Here is a 26,113-nt window from a genome sequence, read left to right as displayed (position 1 = left end):
AATTAAAACACGAACAAAATAACCAAGCCAATTCAGCAGATAAACTGGACCCTACAGTAGGCTCAAAAGGAATTGAACTTTTACCAGCAACACCAAGCACCTGATCTGCTTTACTGACTAAACCAGGTTAATCTTGCTCTATCCCAATGATTCACTAGCTCATCTAAAAAAAAATTGTGCAGATCTATTCAGAGCAGGAAAAGCCCCGTGCCCAACAAATTCCTACCTGACTTCTACAAGAAATTAGCCCTGAAAGTGTTGCTTGAGGCGACTGTTACAAGTTTAGGGTCTTGTCTTAGATATTCTCTTGGGTTCAGTGGTATTAATCTCCCCTGTATATGTCTTATGTTTAGGGGTGTGTCTGTTGAATATCTAACTTTTCAATGATGTAAACCATGCATGTAACAATAGTAGCCCCCTGTGGTCTGAACTGGATATTCATGTCTTTTGAGTGTGCCCCTATATGTGCCACTGCAAACTTTTCAAAGATGACTGAGAAAACCCTTGGTAAGATGAGAACAGATACAAATTGTTAAGCTGCTTTATTTTTGTGGTGTCCGTGTGTAGATAAAGACACTGAAGACAGGAGTTGGCTCATAGGTATTTACTAAGCAAGTCTGGGGGGGGGGGGGGGGGGGGTTTCTAAAGGATATACACAATACACAGGCTTATATAGCCCAAGTGGCAATTACCGGCATTACGCACACCTGGGGCTCTTAAAGGCACATACACCACAATTCCTCCCCTTCTAGCTAACTAGTACATCATATTTTAAGTAATTATTAATTACATGTTATATGCAAAATAATATACATTTGCTGTATTAATTAATTATAAGTTAGTCTCTCAGGAGGCTTCCTGACTCGGTCCGGATAACGCCTCGGGGGTGTAGTAGTTTCTGGTGGTGTAGTAGGTTCTTCTGGCAAGGCTGATTCGGCTTGAAGGCCAGTGTCGGGTTCATCGGGCTCCAGTATCACCGGATCGGAGGTAGATATGGGTATCTCTACTTCATCGTTAGATGTATAGAGTGGTGGTGTAGGTTGTCCCTTTTCGGATGACTTGATGATTTGGTCAGCATGGCGCCTTATTATGCTGTCTCCGATGTCCACGGTATACATCAGTGGTCCTAATCGTGTGCAGATAGTTCCAGGCTGCCATTTCTCGGTACGGTAGTCCCGGGCCAAAACCGGTTGGCCTATCTGGAAGGCCCTAGTTGGCCTTTCATTCATGCCCTGAAACTGCCGGTTCTCCACGTCCCTTCGGATGTTGGGCTTGACCAAATCCAGCCGGCATCTTAGGTTTCTATTGTAGAACATCATGGCGGGAGTTTGGTTAGTAACCATATGCGTTGCATTCCTATATGCAAATAAGAAGTTATCCACCTTGTGCTGAAGTTTTATGTCTTCATTACCCATGGCCTTGATGGCCTTCTTGAAGGTCTGGACAAACCTTTCAGCCAATCCATTGGTGGCGGGATGGTATGGGGCGGACGTGTAGTGCTTTACCCCATTGTTCTTTAAGAACTTTCTGAATTCTTCGGACACAAATTGCGGTCCATTATCAGAACATATCTGTTCCGGCAGCCCATTCCTGGCAAATATGGTCCTTAATACTGTGATGGTTTTTTCCGTGGTGGTGGAGGACATCTTTATTACCTCCGGCCACTTGGAGTGTGCATCAACTGCGATTAAGAACATTGAGTCCATAAATGGACCAGCAAAGTCGATGTGCACCCTTTGCCAGGGAGATGAGGGCCACTCCCATGGATGTAGAGGGGCCTGTGGTGGAGCATTTTGGACCTTCTGGCATCCTAGGCAGCTCTTGGTCATGTCTTCGATGCCTCCATCGATACCTGGCCACCATACAAACGCCCTAGCTAGGTTCTTCATTTTCACTCCACCCAGATGCCCCTCGTGAAGCTCCTTTAGCACTTTATCCTTGAGTTTGGTAATCCTCTTTGGCAAGTACATTATGTAATTTGAGACAGCTTAGTCTCTTGTTTCCAGAGTCGCTATCGCTATTCTGGTCTTCGGAGCTATTGTCCGTCATCATTTGTACCTTCCTGTACTTTTCTTTATTGATTTTTTGTTTTCTGTCAGTGGATTTATTTTGTCCAGATTGGCATACCCGTGCAATGTGTCCAATCTTACCACATTGCCTGCATGCTTTGCCCTTGAACCAGCAGTCCCTCTGGTTATGGGTGGATCTGCCGCAGCAATAACATCTTCCGAACTCCTGTGTCATTTTATGGGTGCCGAAGTCCTGTGTCTCTTGTTGTATCTCTGCAGCTCCTTTTGCTGCTGCTTCGTATGATACAGCCATACTGAAAGCTTTGTCCAATGTTAAATCTTTTTCAGAAAGCAGTCTTTTTTGTGTTCCTTCACTTAAGAGACCGCAAACAAATTTGTCTCGAAGATAATCCGATAGTCCTGCTCCGAATTGGCAGTACTTTGATAGCTTTCTTAATTCGGTTAGGTAATCAGCGTTACTTTCATTCTTGTGTTGATTTCTCTTGAAGAACTTGAATCGTTCCGCTATCAGCAGCGGTGTTGGGTTTAAATGCTCCTGCAGGGTATCAACAATTTCTTTAAAAGTCTTGTCCTTTGGTTTGGCTGGAGTGATTAAATTTCGTAACAGCCCGTATGTCTTCGCGCCCATTAAGTTCAGAAGTACTGAAGCTTTTTTTTCATCTGTTATTCCATTTGCAGTGCAATAAACCTCTACTCTTTCCACGTATGTGGTCCAATCTTCTATTTCGCCATCAAAAGCCTCAATATTACCAGATTTAGGCATTTCAGAAAAGATATGGCGCTTCCCGCGCTTTCCCGCCGCTGCTACCGATAACAACGCTGTTTTACTGTGGTTTCCGTTTATTCACTGTTGGAGACTCGTTCCCGACGGAGGTCTAAACGCTGACCTGCTTGCCACGCCGGCCGTCTCTCGAGTGCACCCTCCCAGTCCGTTATTGCTTGCCTCCGATTTCGCTGCCTGTCTCAGCTGTAGAGCCCGCCGCTGGAGCTCCAGCCGGACGCCCAGGAAGGATTAGCGCAGTACCTGTCACCAGCTTGGCCAGCTGGTGAAACCACAGTTTCTCTTACTTCCTTGAGTCTTCTGGACGCTGGAGGAATCGATGTCCTTGAAGTGCTGCCGAATTGCAGGTAAGTCCGTTTCCACTTCGTCGCCACTGTAGTGTCCGTGTGTAGATAAAGACACTGAAGACAGGAGTTGGTTCATAGGTATTTACTAAGCAAGTCTGGGGGGGGGGGGGGGGGGGTTTCTAAAGGATATACACAATACACAGGCTTATATAGCACAAGTGGCAATTACCGGCATTACGCACACCTGGGGCTCTTAAAGGCACATACACCACAATTTTACAGTACAGTGAACATACAGAGCAACCCTACAGAACTCACATTAGCCCCCACACTATTCATCCTTATTCTCAGTGAAGCTGTCTAATACATATTAATTAAAACCAAATTATATACTGTATACTCATGTCTATCAGGTTGAAGTTGGTCAAATTAATTTTACTTAAAATTCATAACTTTGAGGGGCTATTAATGCTAACTGTTGGAGTTTTCACTTGTATCTCAGTTCAAATCTCATCTTAACAACCATTAAATGGCTGTTCTTATAGATTTATCATCTAATTCTCCATTAGACAAAAGAGACTTTCATGAACACTACCCAAGAAAGCTTTGGATCAGGCCCTAAGGTTGAAAAAAAAAAATGTACTAATTAGCATTGTATTCAGATAGCACAAAAAAGCACTCATCAAATACTGGCGGTACAGCCACAGAAATACTTAGTTGATGGACAAAATTTTTAGCAGCAAAAATCTGAGCTATAATCATGATGCTTCTGCCAGAGAGCTGTATCGTACCTGTTCTGTCATATGACTGATGACAGGTGTGAGCAATTTCAGCACCAAGCTGTAGGTAATGACCTGCTTTATCATCAGGGGACCCATCTGCTCCTAGAGCAAACATTCCTCCAGCAAAACACGTCAGGTGGCCCATTTTTCTCTCCAGATGACCGTTCTTCCATTCCCCAATAAAAGTCAAGCCACTGTTTGACTTCCTGATCAGATGTTTTTCAATAGCCTGTCAGGAACGTAAACACTAGATTAGAAAGGCAATAATCCAACTGCTATAAATTTCAGGTCTACCTTGGATATTTTCTCAGGTACAACGGTACTGGTTACTCTTGTAAATGGTCCGAGTGCTGATACTGCCCAATATCGAATTATGTGACAGTATAACTCAGGGACGCAACAATAGGACCCCGTTCTGATCTAAACTGGATATTCTGCCTTTCACATGTGTGGACTGAGAAACACTTAGTGGCCAGACATAATTCGATAAATGGTTTTATTTCACAGACAGCAAGTGAACATAGAGAGTAACAAGTGTAATGAAGTCTCACTTACAACCAACTCACTTCTGTTTCGCCCTTACAATTAAGAAAAGTAACAACTCAGCCCTGTCCCAATTATTGAGCTAAATACACTTGCTTTTATCTTAGCATTGAATCAGACCACAGCATATGCAAGTCATGGTCATCTCTCTTCTTAAGATAACCTGCCTAAGATAACTGGCCTCCCTCTCAGCAGGCCTCACCAACTGACTTCTGAACACGTGGGTCTTGGCTCTCTCCTTGTCTCACAGGAAATTGTGACTTGGTTCCTGATCCCTTCTCCTGTTTTGGGGGTTGGCCAGACAGCTGCTAACCAAAGCTGCTACTCTGCTCCATCCCGCTGAAACTAGCTTCATGCAAAATTCAAAAGGAAGGGAAATTTCAAACCAGCCAGTGCTATTGTTTGCTGGGAGCACCCAAGATAAGAAAATTACTCCCTTATTGTCCCCAGTCATTATGGGTAACATTTTTAATGCCTAGTTTATTAATACATCAATTCTATCTCTGTCGTAGCAGATCCATGCTGAAAGAAGATTTCTAAACTTGATAAACTTCCTTTTATATTATCAAACCGTAACATTATCGAAGTCTTTTTCGTGAAGAAAAAATCCTGACACCAACCATGCCGAGATTTTAATCAACCAACATTGTGGGTTTGCAGTTACAAATGTTCAGTTCTAAGCCCATAGCTTGAAGATTACACTGGCCACTAATCACAACATCCTTTTATTTGGAGCCAGGATATCAGAAAACAGTACATATCAAAATACACAGTATAAATTTAATTTCATAAGCCCTCACTGCCACAGAACATTACTCAATACAGCAACTCAACTGAGAATTGGTGAAACCGAGTTGACACTTGCATTGCAACCCAAGAATAGCAGTATTAAGCAAGCTAATATAAATATGCATTCTTGCTACCCAATTATAAATTTGATTGCCCTTTACAGAAAATCACAAACACATGTTCAGCACAGAGTGTGTTTTATTTTACCTGCATGGCATCATCGTACATTTTTCTTGCTTCTGTATCAGTCTTATCAGATACCAGCCAAGCTTTCAGCAGGTATTCGTAAAAACTGTCTCCTAGCCCACCCACAGAGGTATGATCTGCAAAGAAATGGAAAACCAGAATTTACATCCAAAATGAGATCATATATTTTTTATCCAGCAGTACAATGTTTGTTGATGTTATTTCAGTCAGGTGGATAAAGTCATTTGTATTGTAATCAATCTAGAAATTTGATCAATTTAAACTATTGAAACAGAAAGGAAAGTGTTCAAAGAGCAGACAAAACTGCAAACACAGACAGAAAAAAATAAATGGATAATTTGGAAAATGGTTGTTGCACATAATCAGATCGGGAGATAAGCTGTTACTATAAATCAAAACACTAACTGTTAATCATTTAACCTAGATCTGAGGAAATGATATGACTGATCATGAAGTAGGAGGAAATAATTTTATTCAGGGGGGAAAGAAAAAAAAGTCTATAAATAGTTGTGCACTAATACAAAGAGCACCAGAAATTAACTTTTGAAATTGGAGATATATACAGATAGCAAAAATATTGGCATTACTGGCATCACAGAAATAACTAGAAGTATAAAGGCAGAACCATTAAGCTAGAATTAAGAGAAGAGCTAAAACACAAGCAATTTTAGAGGCATTCTGTAATTGTTTCAGAATACATCATGTGAAGCAGAATACTAGAGGATGGTGTAATACAGAAAGCTGAAAACACTCAGGATGTCACAGTATCTGTAGAGAGGTCAGAGGACAGATATGGATTCTGTCAAAACTGGTTGTACTTGATTTCGTATTTAGCAGCCTACAAAAACTGATTACTAATATGGGAGAAAGCTTTTCCAGTAATTATTGCATAGCTAAGATTTCATACTATAATTAAGGCTATGGTCAAAAAAGATATAACTTGGGGCAACAATTGGGGCTACAGCTGGCCTTAGCACCTGTGGCTAGGAAATCAGCGAGGGCTCCTACCTTTGATCGCTACATACAGAAATTCCTGCTGGAAAGTGATCAGAATAATCAGTTCAGCTGTGAGGCGCTCAACAGTCAAATAGTCTGCCAATGCTTACAACAACCACTGTTACAGGAAACTCTCGTTTAAACGGCACCTAAATATCCAGAATTCTCTATTAACCGGCAAAATTCTCGCTCCGAAAACAACACCTCAATAACCGGAAATGTTGCCGAGTCCGAGTCTCCTGCGGTGGCCGAGTTAGTCAGTGGGGGTAGTTCTCCAAACTGCCACTACTCGGCTTCTTGGCGCTGTCGGAAGTCGGAAGACCTCAAAACCCCGTAACAGGAGTTTGACTCTCCCGCGCTGCCGGTAGTCTCTTCTGATCCGCCATTTTACAGGGGTAGTGTGCGTCTCCCACGCTGCTGGTAGTCATTACACTGCATTATGGAAATCCCAAAAGTTGGTCCAAGCAAAAGGGAGAGAGTGGTGTTAACTTTAAAACAGAAAATCGAGATATGCCAACGATTAGAAAGGGGAGAGAAGCGCATCAACATTATGAATGAATTCAAAATCGGTTCGTCAACAATCTACGACATCAAATCGCAGAAGGATAAGCTGCTCAAGTTTTATTCAAGCTCGGAGACATCTAAGAGTGCAGAGAAATGGCGTACGCTTCGTAAGCCTAAGCTTGAAGAGCTGGATACCGTGCTTTATGAGTGGTTTTCTCTTAAGCGTTCAGAGGGTGTTCCACTTTCCGGACCCATGCTAATGGAGAAAACGAAGGATTTCTACGTAAAGAGAGAGTTCACTGAAAGTGTGCTTTCTCCGAGGGATGGCTAACGTGCTTCAAGTTACGGCACGGGATACGACGACTCGATATTTCCGGGGAGAAGAAATCAGCTGATCACGATGCCGCAGAAGAATACTGCGATTATTTCAATCGGATTGTGCAGCAACATGATTTGTCGCCAGCACAGCTATACAATGCCAATGAAACTGGCTTATTTTGGAGGTTTTTGCCAGAATCAACGCTTGCTGGGGCTAGTGAGGCTAATGCTTCAGGTTACAAGAAAAATAAAGATCGTGCAACCGTGCTAACATGTGCGAATGCTGCTGGATCACACCGGGTTAAACTTCTTGTCATTGGGAAGTATAAAAATCCCTGTGCATTTAAAAATGTGAGGCACTTACCTGCTGAGTACAAAGCTCAAAGAAATGCTTGGATGGATAAGGAAATCTTTTCGAATTGGTTCCATCGTATTTTTGTTCCGTCTGTGAGGGAACATTTCCGTAGAATAGGGAAACCTGAAGATAGCAAATGCATTTTATTGCTTGAAAATTGTAGAGCCCATCCGCATGAATCCGAGTTGGTTTCAGGAAATATTTTCACCATTTATTTGCCACCAAATGTAACTTCTCTCATACAACCCATGGACCAGGGCGTTATCCAAAATCTCAAGTGTCATTACAAGAAAGACTTCCTACGTAAACTGATAAGCCACGATGACAATATTCACGCATTTCAGAAGGAATACAATCTTAAAGATGCCATCTTTAATGCTGCATGTTCCTGGAACTTGGTGAAAGGTCACACTTTGAGACAAGCCTGGCGCAAATTGTGGCCTTCTGTAACGTTGGCTGAAGATTCTTCTTCAGAGGAGGAATTTCATGGGTTCAATGTTCATCTCAAGAGGAGTACAATAATGGAAATGGCTGGCATGGTGAAAAATGTAGGCCCAGCAAACCCTCAACGTCACCTCAGTGAAAGTGATATTGAGCAGTGGGTTGATGCAGAGAGAAGTTGCGGTTGTGCATATGCTAAGTGATGATGAAATAATTGAGAATGTTTTGAATTCAAAGAAAGAAAAGGAAAGTGAGATGGAAAGTGAAGAGGGTGAGATTTCTGAAGAGAAGATGATTTCTTGGGCTAAAGCTGCAGAAGGATTTGCTTTATTCCTCATATTTGCTGAAAGGCATCCTTGCTACTCTGCCCAAGAAGTTATGCATTCCACCTTTCTACAAAAAAGGCAAGAGTCCACTAAGCAAGCAGACATCCGGGACATGTTTAGGAAAGCTTCCAAAAGAGTTGAAGCAGTGGAAGTGCCTGAAGAATCTGTTGAAGTGCATGATCCTGATGACCCAGCTGGCATGGATATTCCTGATGAACCAGCTGACTTGGAAGAAGTGTACAGTCAACTACAGTACTTTATACTGTACTGTACAGTCATTTAATTATGATAACTGTAAAACAAAACTTATAAAGAGCTATGGATTACCCTCAACTGGCAGTACTGTACTTAATCAAGCATCTTCCACCATCCATTTAACAACATTCTGTAGGTGAGCACCCAATTACTGTATACTGCACATTTCTTGATTTTCTTTATTTTTCTTTGTTAAAAATAGCCTCAGTAGATAACCCTCTCTGTCATCCGGAATTTTTGATCAACCGGCAACATGCCGGTCCCGTTGGTGCCGGATACCAAAGAGTTTCCTGTAGTAAGGAACGATATTAGCTCTGATGACGTGGAATCTGTATGGGTAGAGCTGAGAAATTCCATGGGGCAGAAAACATTAGTGGGAGTTGTATACAGACCCCCAAACAGTAATGCTGAGGTTGGGGATGGCATTAAACGGGAAATTAGAGACGCATGCAATAAGGGCACAGCAGTTATCATGGGTGACTTTAATCTACATATAGATTGGGCTAACCAAATTAGTAACAATACTGTGGAGGAGGAATTCCTGGAGTGTATACAGGATGGTTTCCTGGACCAATATGTCGAGGAACCAACTAGACATCAGGCCATCTTAGACTGGGTATTATGTAATGAGAAAGGATTAATTAGCAATCTTGTGCGAGGCCCCTTGGGGCAGAGCGATCATAATATGATCAAATTCTTCATTAAGATGGAGAGTGAAGTATTTGACTCAGAGACTAGGGTCCTGAATTTAAATAAAGGAAACTACGATGGTATGAGGCGCGAGTTGGCTAGGATGGATTGGGGAACGTTACTTAAAGGGTTAATGGTGGATAGGCAATGGCAAACATTTAAAGATCGCATGGATGAACTACAGAATTTGTTCATCCCAGTTTGGCATAAAAATAAAAAAAGGTGACTCAACTGTGGCTAATAAGGGAAATTAGGGATAGCATAAGATCCAAGGAGAGGACATAAATTGGCCAGAAAAAAGCAACAAACCTGAGGATTGGGAGCAGTTTAGGATTCGGCAAAGGAGGACAAAGGGATTAATTAAGAGGGGGGAAATAGAGTATGAGAGTAAGCTTTCAGGGAACATAAAAACTGACTGTAAAAGCTTTTATAGATATGTGAAGAGAAAAAGATTGGTGAAGTCAAGTGTAGGTCCCTTGCAGTCAGAATCAGGGGAATTTATAATGGGGAACAAAAAATGGTAGACCAATTAAATACATACTTTGGGTCTGTCTTCACAAAGGAGGACATAAATAACCTCCCAGAGATGTCGGGGAATATAGGGTCTAATGAGAGGGAGGAACTGAATGAAATCAGTATTTGTAGGGAAATGGTGTTAGGGATATTGGTGGGATTAAAGGCCGATAAATCCCCAGGGCCTGATAATCTACATCCTAGGGTACTTAAGGAAGTGGCCCTAGAAATAGTAGAAGCATTGCTGGTCATCTTCCAAAATTCTATAGACTCTGGAACAGCTCCCATGGAATGGAGGGTAGCTAATGTAGCCCCACTATTCAAAAAAGGTGGTAGAGAGAAAACGGGGAATTATAGCCCGACATCGGTAGTGGGGAAAATGCTAGAGTCCATTATAAAAGATGTAATAGCAGAGCACTTGGAAAACAGTGACAGGATCGGACAAAGTCAACATGGATTTACAAAAGGTAAATCATGCGTGACTAATCTACTGGAATTTTGAGAGGATGTAACTGGTAGAATAGATAAGGGAGAACCAGTGGATGTGGTGTATTTGGACTTTCAGAAGGCTTTCGATAAGGTCCCGCATAAGAGATTAGCGTGTAAAGTTAAAGCACATGGGATTGGGGGTAAGGTACTGACTTGGATAGAGAATTGGTTGGCAGACAGGAAGCAAAGAGTTGGAAAAAACGGGTCTTTCTCCGAGTGGCAGGCAGTGACTAGTGAGGTACCGCAGGGATCGGTGCTAGGACCCGAGCTATTCACAATATATATTAATAATGATCTAGACGAGGGAACTAGATTCAATATCTCCAAGTTTGCAGACGACACAAAGCTGGGTGGGCGTGTGTGCTGTGAGGAGGATGCCGAGAAACTCCAGTATGATTTGGACAGGTTGGGTGATTGGGCAGATGCAGTACAATGTGGATAAATGCGAGGTTATCCACTTTGGTGGCAAAAACAGGAAGGCAGATTATTGTCTGAACGCTAATAAGATTGGGAGAAGGGGAAGTGCAACGAGACCTGGGTGTCCTTGTGCACCAGTCACTGAAGGTAAGCATGCAGGTGCAGCAGGCGGTTAAGAAGGCAAATGGTATGTTGGCCTTCATAGCGAGAGGATTCGAGTACAGGAGCAAGGGTGTCTTGCTGCAGTTGTCCAAGGCCTTGGTGAGACCACACCTTGAGTATTGTGTACAGTTTTGGTCACCTTATCTGAGGAAGGATATTCTTGCCATGGAGGGAGTGCAGCGAAGATTCACCAGACTGATACCTGGGATGGCAGGAATGACGTACGAGAGGAGATTGGGTCGATTGGGCTTATATTCGCTGGAGTTCAGAAGACTGAGAGGGGAGCTCATTGAAACTTATAAAATTCTAACAGGACTAGACAGACTAGATGCAGGAAGGATGTTCCCGATGGCGGGGGAGTCCAGGCCAGGGGTCACAGTCTAAAGATAATGGATAAGCCATTTAGGACAGAGATGAGGAGGAATTTCTTCACCCAGAGAGTGGTGAACCTGTGGAATTCTCTACCACAGAAGGCAGTTGAGGCCAATTCATTAAATATATTCAAGAAGGAGCGCGAGTCGGCGGGAATCTCGGAGCGGCGGCAGTACAAATGGCCCCAGAGACTAGGTAGGCCTCAGTGCGGAGCGCGAGTCGGCGGGAATCACGGAGTAGCGGTAGTACAAAAGGCTCCCAGAGACCAGGTAGGCGTACTAATCTCCAATCTCGGAACTCAGAGGGAAGGAGAGAAGTAAAAAGTAATCGAAGTGTGACGTCACCAGAAAGCAGGTAAGTGATTGGTTGGTGAGTATTTCTCTCTTTTTAAACCTTAACTTTGTGGTTTATAGTTTTTAAAGTCTCTGTGGTGTAGCGGGGACTGTTTGTAAACCAGGGCCCTTAAGTATATCATTTAACTGTAGTGTAATTGGTGGGATTAATTTGATTTAATTTAAATTAATTAAAGGGGAAGTCATGGCAGGACAGCCCGGTGCCGTGGTATGCTCCTCCTGCGCTATGTGGGAACTCAGCGACACTTCCTGTGTCCCTGACAACCATGTGTGCAGGAAGTGTGTCCAGTTACAGCTACTGGCAGACCGCATTGCGGTGCTGGAGCAGCGAGTGGATGCATACTGGACCATTCGCGATGCTGAGGATGTCGTGAATAGCACATTTAAACAGTTGGTCACACCGCAGGTAAAGGTGGCACAGGCAGAAAGGGAATGGGTGACCAACAGGCAGAGTAGTAGGCGCAGGCAGGTAGTGCAGGGATCCCCTGTGGCCATCCCCCTCTCAAACAGATATACTGCTTTGGATACTGATGGGGGAGGATGGCTTACCAGGGGAAGGCAGCAGCAGCCAACTTCCTGGCACCAGGGGTGGCTCTGCTGCACAGGACGGGAGGAAAAAGAGGGGTAGAGCTATAGTAAAAGGGGATTCTATTGTAAGGGGAATAGATAAGCGTTTCTGCGGCCGCAAACGAGACTCCAGGATGGTGTGTTGCCTCCCTGGTGCAAGGGTCAAGGATGTCTCAGAGCGGCTGCAGAACATCTTAGAAGGGGAGGGTGAACAGCCAGTTGTCGTGGTGCATATAGGTACCAACGATATAGGTAAAAAATGGGATGAGGTCCTAAAAGCTGAGTATAGAGAGTTAGGAGGTAAATTAAAAAATAGGACCTCAAAAGGTAGTAATCTCAGGATTGCTACCAGTGCCACGTGCTAGTCAGAGTAGAAATAGAAGAATATTTCAGATGAATACGTGGCTAGAGGAATGGTGCCAGGGGGAGGGATTCAAATTCCTGGGACATTGGAACCGGTTCTGGGGGAGGTGGGAACAGTTCAAACCGGACGGTTTGCACCTGGGCAGGGCCGGGACCGATGTCCTAGGGGGAATGTTTAAACTAAAATGGCAGGGGGTTGGGAACCTGAGCAGGGAGACAGAGGAAAGGGAAACAAGGATAAAAGCAAAAGATAGGAAGGAGAAAAACAAAAGTGGCAGTCAGAGAAATCAACGGTTTAAATCAAACATGACCACAGTAAATAATAATTCTAATAGGTCTAAGAGCGTTAAAAAAACAAGCCTGAGGCGCATTCGTAATAAGGTGGATGAATTAGCTGCGCAAATAGAGGTAAACGAATATGATTTGATTGGGATTACGGAAACATGGCTCCAGGGTGGCGAAGGCTGGGAACTCAACATCCAGGGGGATTCAATATTCAGGAAAGACAGGCAAAAAGGAAAGGGAGGTGGGGTAGCATTACTGGTTAAAGAAGGGATTAACGCAATTGTAAGGAAGGATATTACCTCTGATGATGTGGAATCTGTATGGGTAGAACTGAGAAATATCAAGGGGCAGAAAATGTTAGTGGGAGTGGTATATAGACCTCCAAACAGTAATGCGGAGGTTGGGGATGGCATTAAAAGGGAAATTAGAGAAGCGTGCAAAAAGGGCACAGCAGTCATCATGGATGACTTTAATCTACATATAGATTGGGCTAACCAAATTAGTAACAATACTGTGGAGGAGGAATTCCTAGAGTGTTTACGGGATGGTTTCCTGGACCAATATGTCGAGGAACCAACCAGAGATCAGGCCATCTTAGACTGGGTATTATGTAACGAGAAAGGATTAATTAGCAATCTTGTTGTACGAGACCCCTTGGGTCGGAGCGATCATAATATGATCGAATTCTTCATTAAAGATGGAGAATGAAGTAGTTGACTCAAAGACTAGGGTCCTGAATTTAAATAAAAGGAAACTACGATGGTCTGAGGCACGAATTAGGTAGGATTGATTGGGGAATGTCACTCAAAAGGGTTAACGGTGGATAGGCAATGGCAAACATTCAAAGACTGCATGGATGAACTACAGAATTTGTTCATCCCAGTTTGGCATAAAAATAAAACAAAAAAGGTGACTCAACCGTGGCTAACGAGGGAAATTAGGGACAGCATAAGATCCAAGGAGAGGACATATAAATTGGCCAGAAAATGCAGCAATCCAGAGGATTGGGAACAGCTTAGGATTCAACAAAAGGAGGACAAAGGGATTAATTAAGAAAGGGAAAATTGAATATGAGAGTAAGCTTGCAGGGAACATAAAAACTGACTGTAAAAGCTTTTATAGATATGTGAAGAGAAAAAGATTGGTGAAGTCAAGCGTAGGTCCCTTGCAGTCAGAATCAGGGGAATTTATAATGGAGAACAAAGAAATGGCAGACCAATTAAATACATATTTTGGTTCTGTCTTCACAAAGGAGGACACAAATAACCTCCCAGAAATGTCGGGGAACATAGGGTCTGATGAAAGGGAGGAACTGAAAGAAATCAGTATTTGTAGGGAAATGGGGTTAGGGAAATTGATGAGATTGAAGGCCGATAAATCCCCAGGGCCTGATAATCTAATCCTAGGGTACTTAAGGAAGTGGCCCTAGAAATAGTAGATGCATTGCTGATCATCTTCCAACATTCGATGGAATCTGGAACAGTACCCATGGATTGGAGGGTAGCTAATGTTACCCCACTATTCAAAAAAGGTGGTAGAGAGAAAACAGGGAATTACAGACCGGTAAGCCTGACTTCGGTAGTGGGGAAAATGCTAGAGTCCATTATAAAAGATGTAACAGCAGATCACTTGGAAAACAGTGACAGGATCGAACAAAGTCAACATGGATTTACAAAAGGTAAATCGTGCTTGACTAATCTACTGGGATTTTTTGAGGATGTAACTAGTAAAATAGATAAGGGAGAACCAGTGGATGTGGTGTATTTGGACTTTCAGAAGGCTTTCGATAAGGTCCCACATAAGAGATTAGCGTGTAAAGTTAAGGCACATGGGATTGGGGGAAAGGTATTGGCTTGGATAGAGAACTGGTTGGCAGATAGAAAGCAAAGAGTTGGAATAAATGGGTCTTTTTCCGAGTGGCAGGCAGTGACTAGTGGGGTACCGCAGGGATCGGTCCTTGGACCCCAGCTATTCACAATATATATTAATGATCTAGACAAGGGAACTAGATGTAGTATCTCCAAATTTGCAGATGACACAAAGCTGGGTGGATGTGTGTGCTGTGAGGAGGATGCCAAAAAACTACAGGATGATTTGGACAGGTTGGGTGATTGGACAGAAGCATGGCAGATGCAATATAACGTGGATAAACGTGAGGTTATCCACTTTGGTGTCAAAAACAGGAAGGCAGATTATTATCTGAAATGGCAATAGATTGGGAGAAGGGGAAGTGCTACGAGACCTGGGTGTCCTTGTGCACCAGTCGCTGAAGGTAAGCATGCAGGTGCAGCAGGCGGTTAAGGCGGCAAATGGTATGTTGGCCTTCATAGCGAGAGGGTTTGAGTACAGGAACAAGGATGTCTTGCTACAGTTGTACAGGGCCTTGGTGAGACCACATCTTGAGTATTGTGTGCAGTTTTGGTCGCTTTATCTGAGGAAGGATATTCTTGCCATGGAAGGAGTTCAGCGAAGATTCACCAGGCTGCTACCTTGGATGCAGGAATGACGTATGAGGAGAGATTGGGTCGATTGGGCTTGTACTTGCTGGAGTTTAGAAGAATGAGAGGGGATCTCATTGAAACTTATAAAATTCTGGCTGGAGTGGACAGACTAGATGCAGGGAGGATGTTCCCGATGGTCGGGGAATCCAGAACCAGGGGTCACAGTCTAAGGATAAGAGGTAGGCCTTTTAGGACAGAAATGAGGAGGAATTTCTGCACCCAGAGAGTGGTGAACCTGTGGAATTCTCTACCACAGAAGGCAGTAGAGGCCAATTCATTAAATATATTCAAGAAGGCGTTGGATATATTTCTTAAGGCTAAAGGGATCAAGGGGTATGGGGAGAAAGCAGGTACCGGGTACTGAACTTGGATGATCAGCCATGATCGCATTGAATGGCGGAGCAGGCTCGAGGGGCCGAATGGCCTACTCCTGCTCCTATCTTCTATGTTTCTATGTTAAGGCTAAAGGGATCAAGGGATATGGGGAGAAAGCAGGGACAGGCTACTGAATTTGGATGATGAGCCATGATCTTATTAAATGGCGGAGCAGGCTCGAGGGGCTGAATGGCCGACTCCAGCTCCTATCTTCTATGTTTCTATGAACTCATTTTTAATGTGGAAGCAAGTCATCCTCGGTTCCAAGGGACTGCCTAAGAAGAAGGAATTTCAGCTCTCCTGACCTTTGTTTGAATCTGTCGCGAAATCAAGCGAATCTCCAGTGTCCAGCAACAGTGATGTCACCAAGCAGGCAGAGCAGCCAATCACATTGAAGAATTCTCAGAGACAGCAAACCAGGAAGTAAAATGCTCAAATTCTAATTTGCTTTTCATAAATTTTGCAGAGAGCGAAATAAAGATTGGTACATACGCATAGGATTAAGGTAGAAATTGAAATATAATGAACAAACTTTAAAACATTTTAGAAACCATGTAATTCTTAATCATATTAATGGAAAAATTTGACAGTCCACAAATATAAAATCAGTTTTTCAGGGCCAGAGTTGTTCAGCAGTCAATATGCCATTAAAAACCCAGTTATACCTCTTTCAACAAGGCTTATCTTTCTCGGGGGTGGGGGGTTAACAGCGATATTTCAGTGTAATAGGGGAAGTTTACGTCCTTCAGTATGATTTGAATTGACTGCTGGCTCTGGGGAGTTCCACAGTGCAACCTGTGGCAGAGCAGGAAATGACTGACTGGGACTTCTGGATTTCCGTGTTAATCTGCGCATGCGCTAAATCCTGAAGTTGCTGTCATTTTCAGAGGGGTAATGATGGCGAACGCTGACACTTTCACCGTCATTACCACCTCAAAATCCTTGCCATTATTTTATAAACTAATCTTTTTATAATTTTGGACAGACTACAGATTTTGTTTAAGGATTTAAATGTGCAACAATCCCCATTGTTGCCCAATAAACCACTCACCTAATACTATTATCTGTTCACATTAATTAGCAGACAATAGTAAAACAAATCTCAAAGATAACAGATCAATCAATCATAAGCATATGCATCTAGGGTAAACAAAATAGCACCTATTTTCCTATTTGTGTCAATATAAGCACAGAACTTTTCTTTCTATTGCTTCACCAGGCAGTGGGAAAAAACAAACACATGCACCTGACTGGATTGCTTAAATCTATCCTTAAATCTATGCATATAAGTGGATGATTATAACTCCATCACAAAACATTTTGGAACTAAAATTGTATTAAGCAGAGAAAGTATAATTATTGGTCATAGAATTGCACCTATATCTATTAGAAATTATTTCAACTATACAAGAATGATTCTTAAAAATAAGTACATTAATTCATATTTATTTTCTTTTAAACTAAACCAGGTAGCGGAGAACATGGAATCATGTAGAAAATGCAGCAATAATCATGAGGGGAAATGTGAATAAGTTTAAAAATGTTAACGTGAGGCAAGAATAAAATTAAGTTAATTCTAGCAATAGTGGCAACAAAAAAGCTTCCTCTTGGAATTTTCCTTATATTAATTCTTCACGAAAAATATATAACTAATTTCAGTCAGCATTCACAGCAGCAATTCCTGCTGGCACAAAAATTAGCCTAAAAACATAAAACCACATCATTAAATTAACAGTGCATATTACAAAAAGGCTCCCCGGGAACTTCACTTAAATAATCTAATCTTGAGGTTCAGATGATGGGCATAAACAACCTGACATGAATAGAATTTCTGTTCCATCGGTGCTTGTGGTAACTTTCTTTGCTAAAATCTAAACTGACTTACCGTCGACGTTACAATCAGAAAACCTACGTCATTTTATATAGAATTATATAAAATATACATCACAGAAACAGGCCATTCAGCCCAACTGGTCCATGCACCGGTGTTTATGCTTCACACGAGCCTCCTCCCAGCCTATTTCATCTAACCCATTCTAAACTTTTATTCCTTTCTCCTTCATGTACTTATCTACCTTCCCCTTATATGCAATACAGTCATCCAACCCCAATCTCCTTTTGATCTGGTGTGAATTAAGTTGTGTTCATTTAATAATTGTAAATTAAAATGATAAGGTTTGCCATGTGTATATGTGAAAAATATTTAAACCCCAAAATATCTGATGGCAATTTTCAATCCTTGATATATTTACGTTCTTTTAACATTAGTATTTTTTAATTTTTGTAATGCAAGACTAGATTTTTAAATGTTCATTTTTAGGTGACCTTTTAATATAAAAAGTTCAGCATATTTTTGTAAAAGTGCCTCTTAATTATTTATACAGTTCATCGAAAAATAAATTGTGTATAACAACACGTTGTGGTGCCTGGGTTATATACAACAAACTGTTCAAACTAACAGTGATTGCAGACATTACCTTCTCATTAGCATTCTGTGTGATACTCCTCAGGAATAGTGTATGATTTGTCTGGTGCAAAGGCAGACTAAAATGTAATTTCTGATTATTGTCACATGATAAAATAGGCTGGTTGCTATGTGTGGAAACTGCAGGTGGTGAGGCAGATGCCACAAGTTATCATAAAACTGTTTACTCAGATATTATGGCTCTATGAATTGTGTGTGCTTCACTTATTCAAAAGAATTGCACGTACATCAAAAGGATCAAAAAGATAAATGTTCCAGGCCTGCCTGCTAGTTCTTTAGTCCTGCCATGGTTATAAAATTCTATGAGCATTTGGGCTGACATATTCTACCTGTGTGACAAACCTCAAGACAGCACACAGAAAATGCATTGGCTTTTTTTAAAAATTCATTCATGGGATGTGGGCGTCACTAGCAAGGCCAGCATTTGTTGTCCATCCCTAATTTCCTTTCAGAAGGCAGTGATGAGCTGCCCTCTTGATAACTGAGTGGCCTGCTAGGCCATTTCAGAGGGTAGTTAAGAGTCAACCACATTGCCGTGTGCCTGGAGTCACATATAGACCAAATCAGGTAAGGACGGCAGATTTCCTTCCCTAAAGAACATTAGTGAACCAGATGGGTTTTTGAGACAATCCAGTCATTACATGGCTATTACTAATACAGGAAACTTTGGTTTATCCGGAGGTTATATGTCCGCAATACTCGATCTAACGGCAAAAATCAGGAGCCGTTTTCTATAAGTTTTTTTTAGTTCTCATTGCTTTTTTTTCCCCCCAGTCATGCACTGCAAGGTCTGTAGCTATAGCAACAGCTTCAGCTAGCGACGCTTGCAGCTGCAGCCGACTGTTTTGAAGCTGTTACAGGGTTTGTTGATTCACACGGAGCTTTTCAGTTCCGTATGTTTCAACATTAACGCTGGTATGTCCGGCACTTTTGATGGTACGGCACCAGCTCGGTCCAGTCAGTGCCGGATATCAGAAAGTTTCCTGTACTAGCTTTTTTTTATTCCAGATTTATTTAACTGAATTTAAATTCCCCAGCTGCCTTGATGGGATTTGAATTATTTTCTCCGGATCATTAGTCCGGTAACATTACCACTATGCTACCGTTTTTTGGAACAGGTAGGAGTGGAACCAAGCTAGGGCAGTGCCACAGAGATGAACCAATAAAAGAGAAATGATGATGAAGAAGGATGGTGTGCCCAGTATTGTGGGGAAGTCCAGGAGGACAAAAAGATAAACTGCACTGCAATCACAGCCTTTTTGGTGACTTTGACCAATGTTGTCTTGGTGTTGTTTACCATAGTTTACATATACATGTGTACACAAATGTTCTCTGATAATATAAGTCAGCAGAATAGAACTTTTAAGAATACAATTAATCTTTCATTTTCACCATCAGCAACACTCTTTTTAAGGGGACAATGAAATTGAAGCTTAATGGATTTGCTAAATTTATGGAGGGTGGGTACTAGAAGCGTAGAGGATATGACTAGCTGACTGGGTCCAATGCAGCAATTAAGGTAGACTGTAGAAACTTACATAATGTAGGTCTAAAGGAACTTTGTGTAGAATGGATTGATAAAGTAAAAAAAAGACAATGAAAACATTTTTGTTTTTTTTAAAGTAACATGGTATTCCATCTAGCAACCATTTATATTCTCTCCACCTTTCATTTTCTCTTCGCCATCACCTCATTAACTAGCAGCTGCCTAGTTGAAACCAGGGCAAGTCACTTAGTTGAGGCACACTGCATGAATAATGGCAGTCCTGGTTAACATTATAGCTGGAAGATAGATGCTCAACCAGCTGAACCACCAAAATACATTATTTACTTTATCTCCTGAGAATTATAATAGTGATACCTATCCCAAAAGTGATAAAGACTTTCAATGGGATATTTAGAATACACTGCATTGATTTAGTTAAAGCATTCATTCTTTTATTCATAGATAACTCAGATTTCAAATGAACCACGTGTGTGGATACTATCAAAGTTAATTATGTACCACTAAATGTCAATAAATATAATCTACCAACAATAGTGACAAAAAGACTGCCGTAAAATCCCATGCTTGGCTTAGACAGACTACACTGCACTGGGCATGCTGTATATCCACCACCGAAGACAAGCCAATAATTTAAAGCGTGATGGACTAGAGCAGATTTTCCTCATATTGCATTTGAATTTTAAAGATTGTCTGAGTAAAGTTTAGAGCGTAAAATCGGGCAGGAAGGATTGCACGCCCAATTTTCTGTCTATTTAAATCAAAGGGCAGAAAAATTGCACAGGCTTCACGACAGGTGGGTGATCCTCCCTGCACCGCACTCCAGCGATCCTTTATGCACGAATGCAGTTAAGAGGAAAATATATCCCGCCATCACACAAAAGGGTCAGCAGTGGGCTAAGTATTTTTGAGGGCCCAGAAGGAGCAGCTATGCTCCTCCTGGGCCCACCAAAAAAAAATCCTCAGCTGTTTTTTAAGCAGCCTCCAGCATTCCCTTTAAGGCATGTTGGTTAGGCCACTTAATGCCTGGTACAACTGTGCAGAGTGTGCACAGCGTAATCTTCGTTCATTTGCTGTCCTGTAAAATGTTCAAATGAAGAGTGGACAACAAACCAAACCAACAGCATGACTAGGTAATATAAACTTGGAATGCCGGTTTAATTGTTATTCCAGTTCATTATCTCATGTTTACGGATAGACCCAACCCCATTTTGGAACTCAAAAACTTCAATTGTATCCCTCAACAAAGCATTGAAATTTCTAGCATCCATGCAGTTGAAGCAGGCATTAAGAAATTGATGGGCAGTATTACGCTTCAATTAAGCTAAATTAAACAAATAAAATGGCAACATATTGAAGCTTTTATGTAGAACTATATGCAAACTATTCTTTAAACAAGCTACAAAATTTCAGATGAAGATGCAGCTCATCACTGATAGAACCTAGAATTACTGTGTGCTGAATATAATGGATATTGATTACAACAATCTCAATTGTTTAATTTGCATCGTCAATAGCAGAAGAAATGTCATGAAATTGAATATTTAAGCCCCTATTTGCTGTCAAAACGACAGAGGGCTAGAAATTCGATTGCCCCCAAAAACAGGCAAGGGGATCGCGATGCAGGATCAACTCGCGCCCTTTCAAAGTAATGCAGTAACATGATTGTGGCATGCAGCACAGCACTGAACGCGCTGCTAGTGGTTGTACGCTCAGCAGGGGACCCAAGCTCGTGTGAGACAAGCACCAATTAAAGCTAGTCTGCACTTAAAGGTGAGATGCATTCCGGCTGCAGCAGGTGATTCAACTGGTTGGGGAAGAGTCTGAGCAGGAAGTAGTAGTATTGCTGGCACAAAAAGGGAGAGAGCATGCTCCCAGGTTCTTGGATGCAGCGCTGGAGGCCTTGGTGAAGGAGGTGGACAGGAAGAGAGAGGTCCTGTTTCCACAGGGGGCCAGGAGGCCCTCCAGGCAAATTCAGAGATGGCAATGGGAGCATATAGCCGCTGTGGTCAATGCCAGCAGTGTAGCCCCGAGGACTTGGATGCAGTGCCGCAAGAAGTTTAATGACCTCACACAAGTGGTCAAGGTCAGTGAATTCATCTTCAAATGCTATATCCCACCATCTGCACCACTAGCCCCTCTCACTGCTCAATGCACCACACCCCTGTCATTCACCTACCAACAATCTCTACCAAACACGATTCATACCTCACCTTCATATCTTCGCCTCACCCTCTTACCAGTTCTGCAAGCCTCACACCCACATCTCTCAGCTTGTACACATGTCAGTTATTCAACCATGACAGGCAGATCACCCAAGCACATTGTCCCACACTCACTGCCTTTCTCTTGTAGAACAAGGTGGCTCACACCAGAGGCAGCAGGACCTAACCAGCGGGGCACAGGCGCACCTGCATAACCTTACCCTGATGGAGGAGATGGCGCTGGCCATTATAGGGAGGGCCATCGCTGAGCCCGTGGCCAGCAGCGGGGCTGAAACAATACAAGTTGTTGGTATCCTTATAAGTAATTCTCCTTCTCACATCCCACTTCTCTCTCATCCCACAATCTCTTCTGATTTACAAGCTGCACATGGTGTAAGCATGCACCTCTTAGTTTCCCCCCCTCCCCTCACTGCAACTCTACCCTTGTGCCTTTCAGATAGCCAAGAACTGCAACCTGGCCAGGCACTGGTGGAGGAGCAGGAAATGGAAGAGAAAGAAGGCAGTGATGCAGAAAACACAGCACCATCACTCGATTTCAAACTCCCAGCCACTAGCTCAGATAGTGACACTCTGCGTAGTTTAGAGGATAGCTTAGAAGCGGGATCTGCACATGGTGAGACACCGGGCAAGTGGCCTGCAGCTAGGGCAGGAGGAAAGGGTGGCACAGGTGCCCGCTCCCCAGAGGGTGAGGTCACTCACGAGTTCTGCTGCAGAGGACTCAGGTGAGGACTTCGATGGGCAGTCTACAGAAGGCGGCCGATGGCTATGCACAATGAAATGCTTGGTGCATTGGTAGGCCTGCCAGAAAGCCGAAGTGCCATGTCAAGGAGCATGGAGGAGTCCGGCACCAACCTTGCACAGGGCTTTGCGCAGAGCTTGGAACCCATGATTTCCAGCATGGAAGTGATGGGCAACCCCATTAGCGCACTTGTGGACCCAACCATCATGCAGCGTCTGATGACCGATGTCTCAGCTTCCATTGCAGCACAAGCTCAGACAGCTGCCATTGTGGCTGCGTTTACCAGTGCAGAAAGGGGCTTGCAGGGTGTCACAGCAGTCCACCAGTCTGACCTCCAACAGATTACCAGGATTGCTGAGGTGCTGCCCTTGTGGAGTGGCAATGGATCAGTGGAGCACGACCCTGCTGTCCTTTCTCAGGATGACAGCATTCGTTCTCCCACCTCTGCCATGCCGCCAGTGACCTTGCTGTTGCCTATCAGCCAACTGCCACCCATGTCGAGGTGCTGCAGTCTAAAGCTGGGCCTTCTAGGCAGAGAGCTGCTCGAGGTCATCCCGTAAGGCCATCTGGAGTTTCCCCCAATGAAAATCAGCAGCCTTCCACCAGCCATGCTGCAGCCACTGGGACAGCACTTCGCAGGAGCATTTGGACAGGCAAAGGCACATGGAAGGCAGGCATTAAGGGAATGCACAAGGGTGATTAGTTGACTTTGTGATGTTATATTGGATGGATTGATGCATAAAGTTGGTTTGGAATGTTTCTTTTGTGGTGGCTTTTATTTTAGAAACATTGTGGCCAAGAGGACGCTGTGATGGGCCTGAACAGAGGGATGGTAAGGTGTGTGACTGTTGTACAATGGCGATTTGGGGTTGTCTTCAGTGGAACCATAGTCAAATGAGGCGATCATGGTCAGCCAGGCCGGAGATGGGATGTGCTGGTTGCCTCCTCCCTTCCTCCTGCTCCCTCTGCGAGAAGCTTTTCCTTTTCTTCGCTGCCTCTGCTCCACCTCCTGGTCACGCTGCAGGCCAAGGGGGATGGCAACTAGAGCACCCATGACTGGGAGCGAATGATCTGACCAGAACCCTTGGAGCCAGAACCAAGGCCTTCTCCATTTGCAGCACCACTCCGTCACCTCACAACTTTAAACAACTCTGGAAAGCACCAAACATTTCTACAAACATACACAGAGCCAGTAGAAATTAATCAGCAACTAACTGTAGAGTGGTTGATGATCCCTTTAAATAGCACTGGTTGGGGGGTGCTGGCTGCTGCTGAATGCAAACTCAGCTGTGCGAGGTTAAGACAGGGCTTTAAGTTCCAGCGTTGAGAATGAAAATGGCAGTGCTGGCGTCAAATGATTGACGTCACAATCTGCCTACTCTACATACTTCAGACGCACGCATCTATTGCCCTCACCAAAATGGCATCTGGTGCGACCCGCACCAGAAGTGTGCGTGCACGGTGCGAACGCCCTTTGACACAAAACAGCACCCGGAGCGCCGAAAAATCAGGCACTACGAAGTCCAATTTTTAAGCCCAGCAGGTCTTCTTTTCGACCGTTAATATGTTGCTGCAATCTCAAAATTGATACAAGCTGCTAACCATTTTTAATGACCCATTGATTAAAATATAATTTTCTACTGTAGCATTGTCAATTACAGCAAAATCATGTACAGACTGGTTTAGTAATAGATAGGGAGAATAAAAGTAAAAGCAAACACCATGATTAAGTGATTAAAAGACATGAACAAACTAACCCCTACCCCCCGCTGCCCCGCCCCCTGCCAGTAGTCTGTAATGAAGCCTGTCTTAGACCCCATTAACTCTATTTGTGCCCGACTCACTTAATGTCTCCAAAAAGCCTAGAATTTCCTACTCACTTTTTCACATCAATCATTAATTATGCCCTTTTGCTAATGATTTGACCATTGGCATACAGTACTTAACCATGTGCATGGCTATTAATCACTGTAGCAACTATAATATCACAACAGGTACTGCCCCATCACTGCAATATTACACAGAATATAAAATTGGTTTGACACTCAAAATTAAAACAGAACTGTACCAGAATTATTTGTATGTTACTAGTAGCAAGATAAGGCTTCAAGCCAATTTAATATACAGTGGCCTAGAAATTGGGTATAGCCCCGCTTGGGGCGCTAGAATTGGCGCAGCGCAAAGTTTACAGCCAGACGCAACTTATCGCCACCTGGTGCAATATTGGGTTGCATCGCCCCTAAAGGTGATTGAGGCGTGAATTCAGGCGTTACACGGGACACCTAAGCGCTAAACTTCCGGCGCAACCCAATATTGGAGCGGACGGGCGCAGCGCAGGTGCTCTCAATTACCGATGACCACGAGACTTCCAGGCACCGGCCAGCTCTTAAAGGGGTGGGTCAGTCAGCTTCAGCATCCACACTCTTCGCCTTGCAGGCCTCAGAATCGGCGCAGGCCGTTCTCTGGCGCTAAAAACTTGGACCAGATGGAGAAGGTGAGACAGAGAGCAGAGCGCTTCACCAATGAGGCTCTGGAGCAATTGTTGGCCGCAGTGGAGCGCTGGCGGGATGTTCTCTACCCAGACAATGGCACGAGGCCGAATCATAAGGACTACAGACGAGCTTGGAGGGATGTATGCCAGAGGGTCAACTCCAGCAGCATGGTGACCAGGAGCCCTGTCCAATGCAGAAAGAAATTCAAGGACCTCACTCGGGTCGTGAGGGTGAGTGTTGTTTCTGCAAACTTCTGCATCCCTTCATTTGCACCTGACTTTATGGCTACAGGGTGGGCTGTGCCCCATTGGCCATCTGCCAGCAAGCACCCATGGCCCTTTCTGGGCACACACATGCACATTTGACTCAAGGCGTCATGTAAGGGCTCTTCCACCATGGGGGGCATGAGATGATCACTCAGGGCATCAGGTAACATAACTTCCCCTCCTTTCCCCTGCAGTCCAAGCTGGCGAGGATTGGCAAAGACCAGCTTCGCACCGGTGGAGGACCTCCACAAGTGGTCACTCTCACGGATCTCGAGGAGAGAGTCCACCAGATTCTTGGAGGATGTCGGAGTGGTCCTGTAACCATTGCAGCTGCCAACCCCATTGTCGACAGCGATGGTAAGATTCTCACCTTTTACAACTGTCTCCTTCCACTTGTTCCCCCCGCCAGCATGCTTTCTCACTGTGGACCCATGTCATAGCCTTGCCGCAATCTGGCATCCCTTGCTGCCAAGCTGTCCTTTTGCTAAAGCCACTCTTCCACCTCCCTGCTTTCAGATGCTGCATCACCAGCTCGGGAGCCGGGCCCTCAAGCTGCCAGTGCCAGTGCCTCCGAAGGCTCAATGAGAAAATTACTGTCCAACAGAAGGTCAGCAACTCTCTCCAGCAACGATCAGAATGGCCAGCCCAAATGGCTGCAGCTTTTATACTAGTGCTGTCCCCTTTAAATTGCGTCCCCAGAG

At 43.6% G+C, this 26,113-nt stretch overlaps 2 protein-coding genes across 9 annotated transcripts in view; both read right to left on the bottom strand.

The window, feature by feature from the left end:
* Window positions 1-26,113, bottom strand: part of LOC147113236 (polycomb group RING finger protein 6-like) — a 210,386-nt gene that overhangs the window by 59,876 nt on the left and 124,397 nt on the right. The gene's annotated exons all lie outside the window — the stretch shown is intronic.
* LOC147113237 (mannosyl-oligosaccharide 1,2-alpha-mannosidase IB-like) overlaps window positions 1-26,113 on the bottom strand; it is a 70,199-nt gene that overhangs the window by 24,585 nt on the left and 19,501 nt on the right. For both annotated transcript variants that reach the window (XM_085994092.1, XM_085994091.1), the window contains exons 4-5: window positions 5,420-5,535; window positions 3,890-4,109 (exon numbers count right to left, since the gene is read on the bottom strand). In XM_085994092.1, the coding sequence (XP_085850218.1) occupies window positions 3,890-4,109; window positions 5,420-5,535 (336 nt within the window). The remainder of the gene's footprint in view (window positions 1-3,889; window positions 4,110-5,419; window positions 5,536-26,113) is intronic.

This window comes from Somniosus microcephalus, chromosome 8 (genome assembly GCF_052327205.1).
Source record: "Somniosus microcephalus isolate GS21.2 chromosome 8, FLI_Smic_1.0, whole genome shotgun sequence".
Classification (NCBI taxonomy): domain Eukaryota; kingdom Metazoa; phylum Chordata; class Chondrichthyes; order Squaliformes; family Somniosidae; genus Somniosus; species Somniosus microcephalus.
This window is presented reverse-complemented; position numbering and strand designations above follow the sequence as displayed.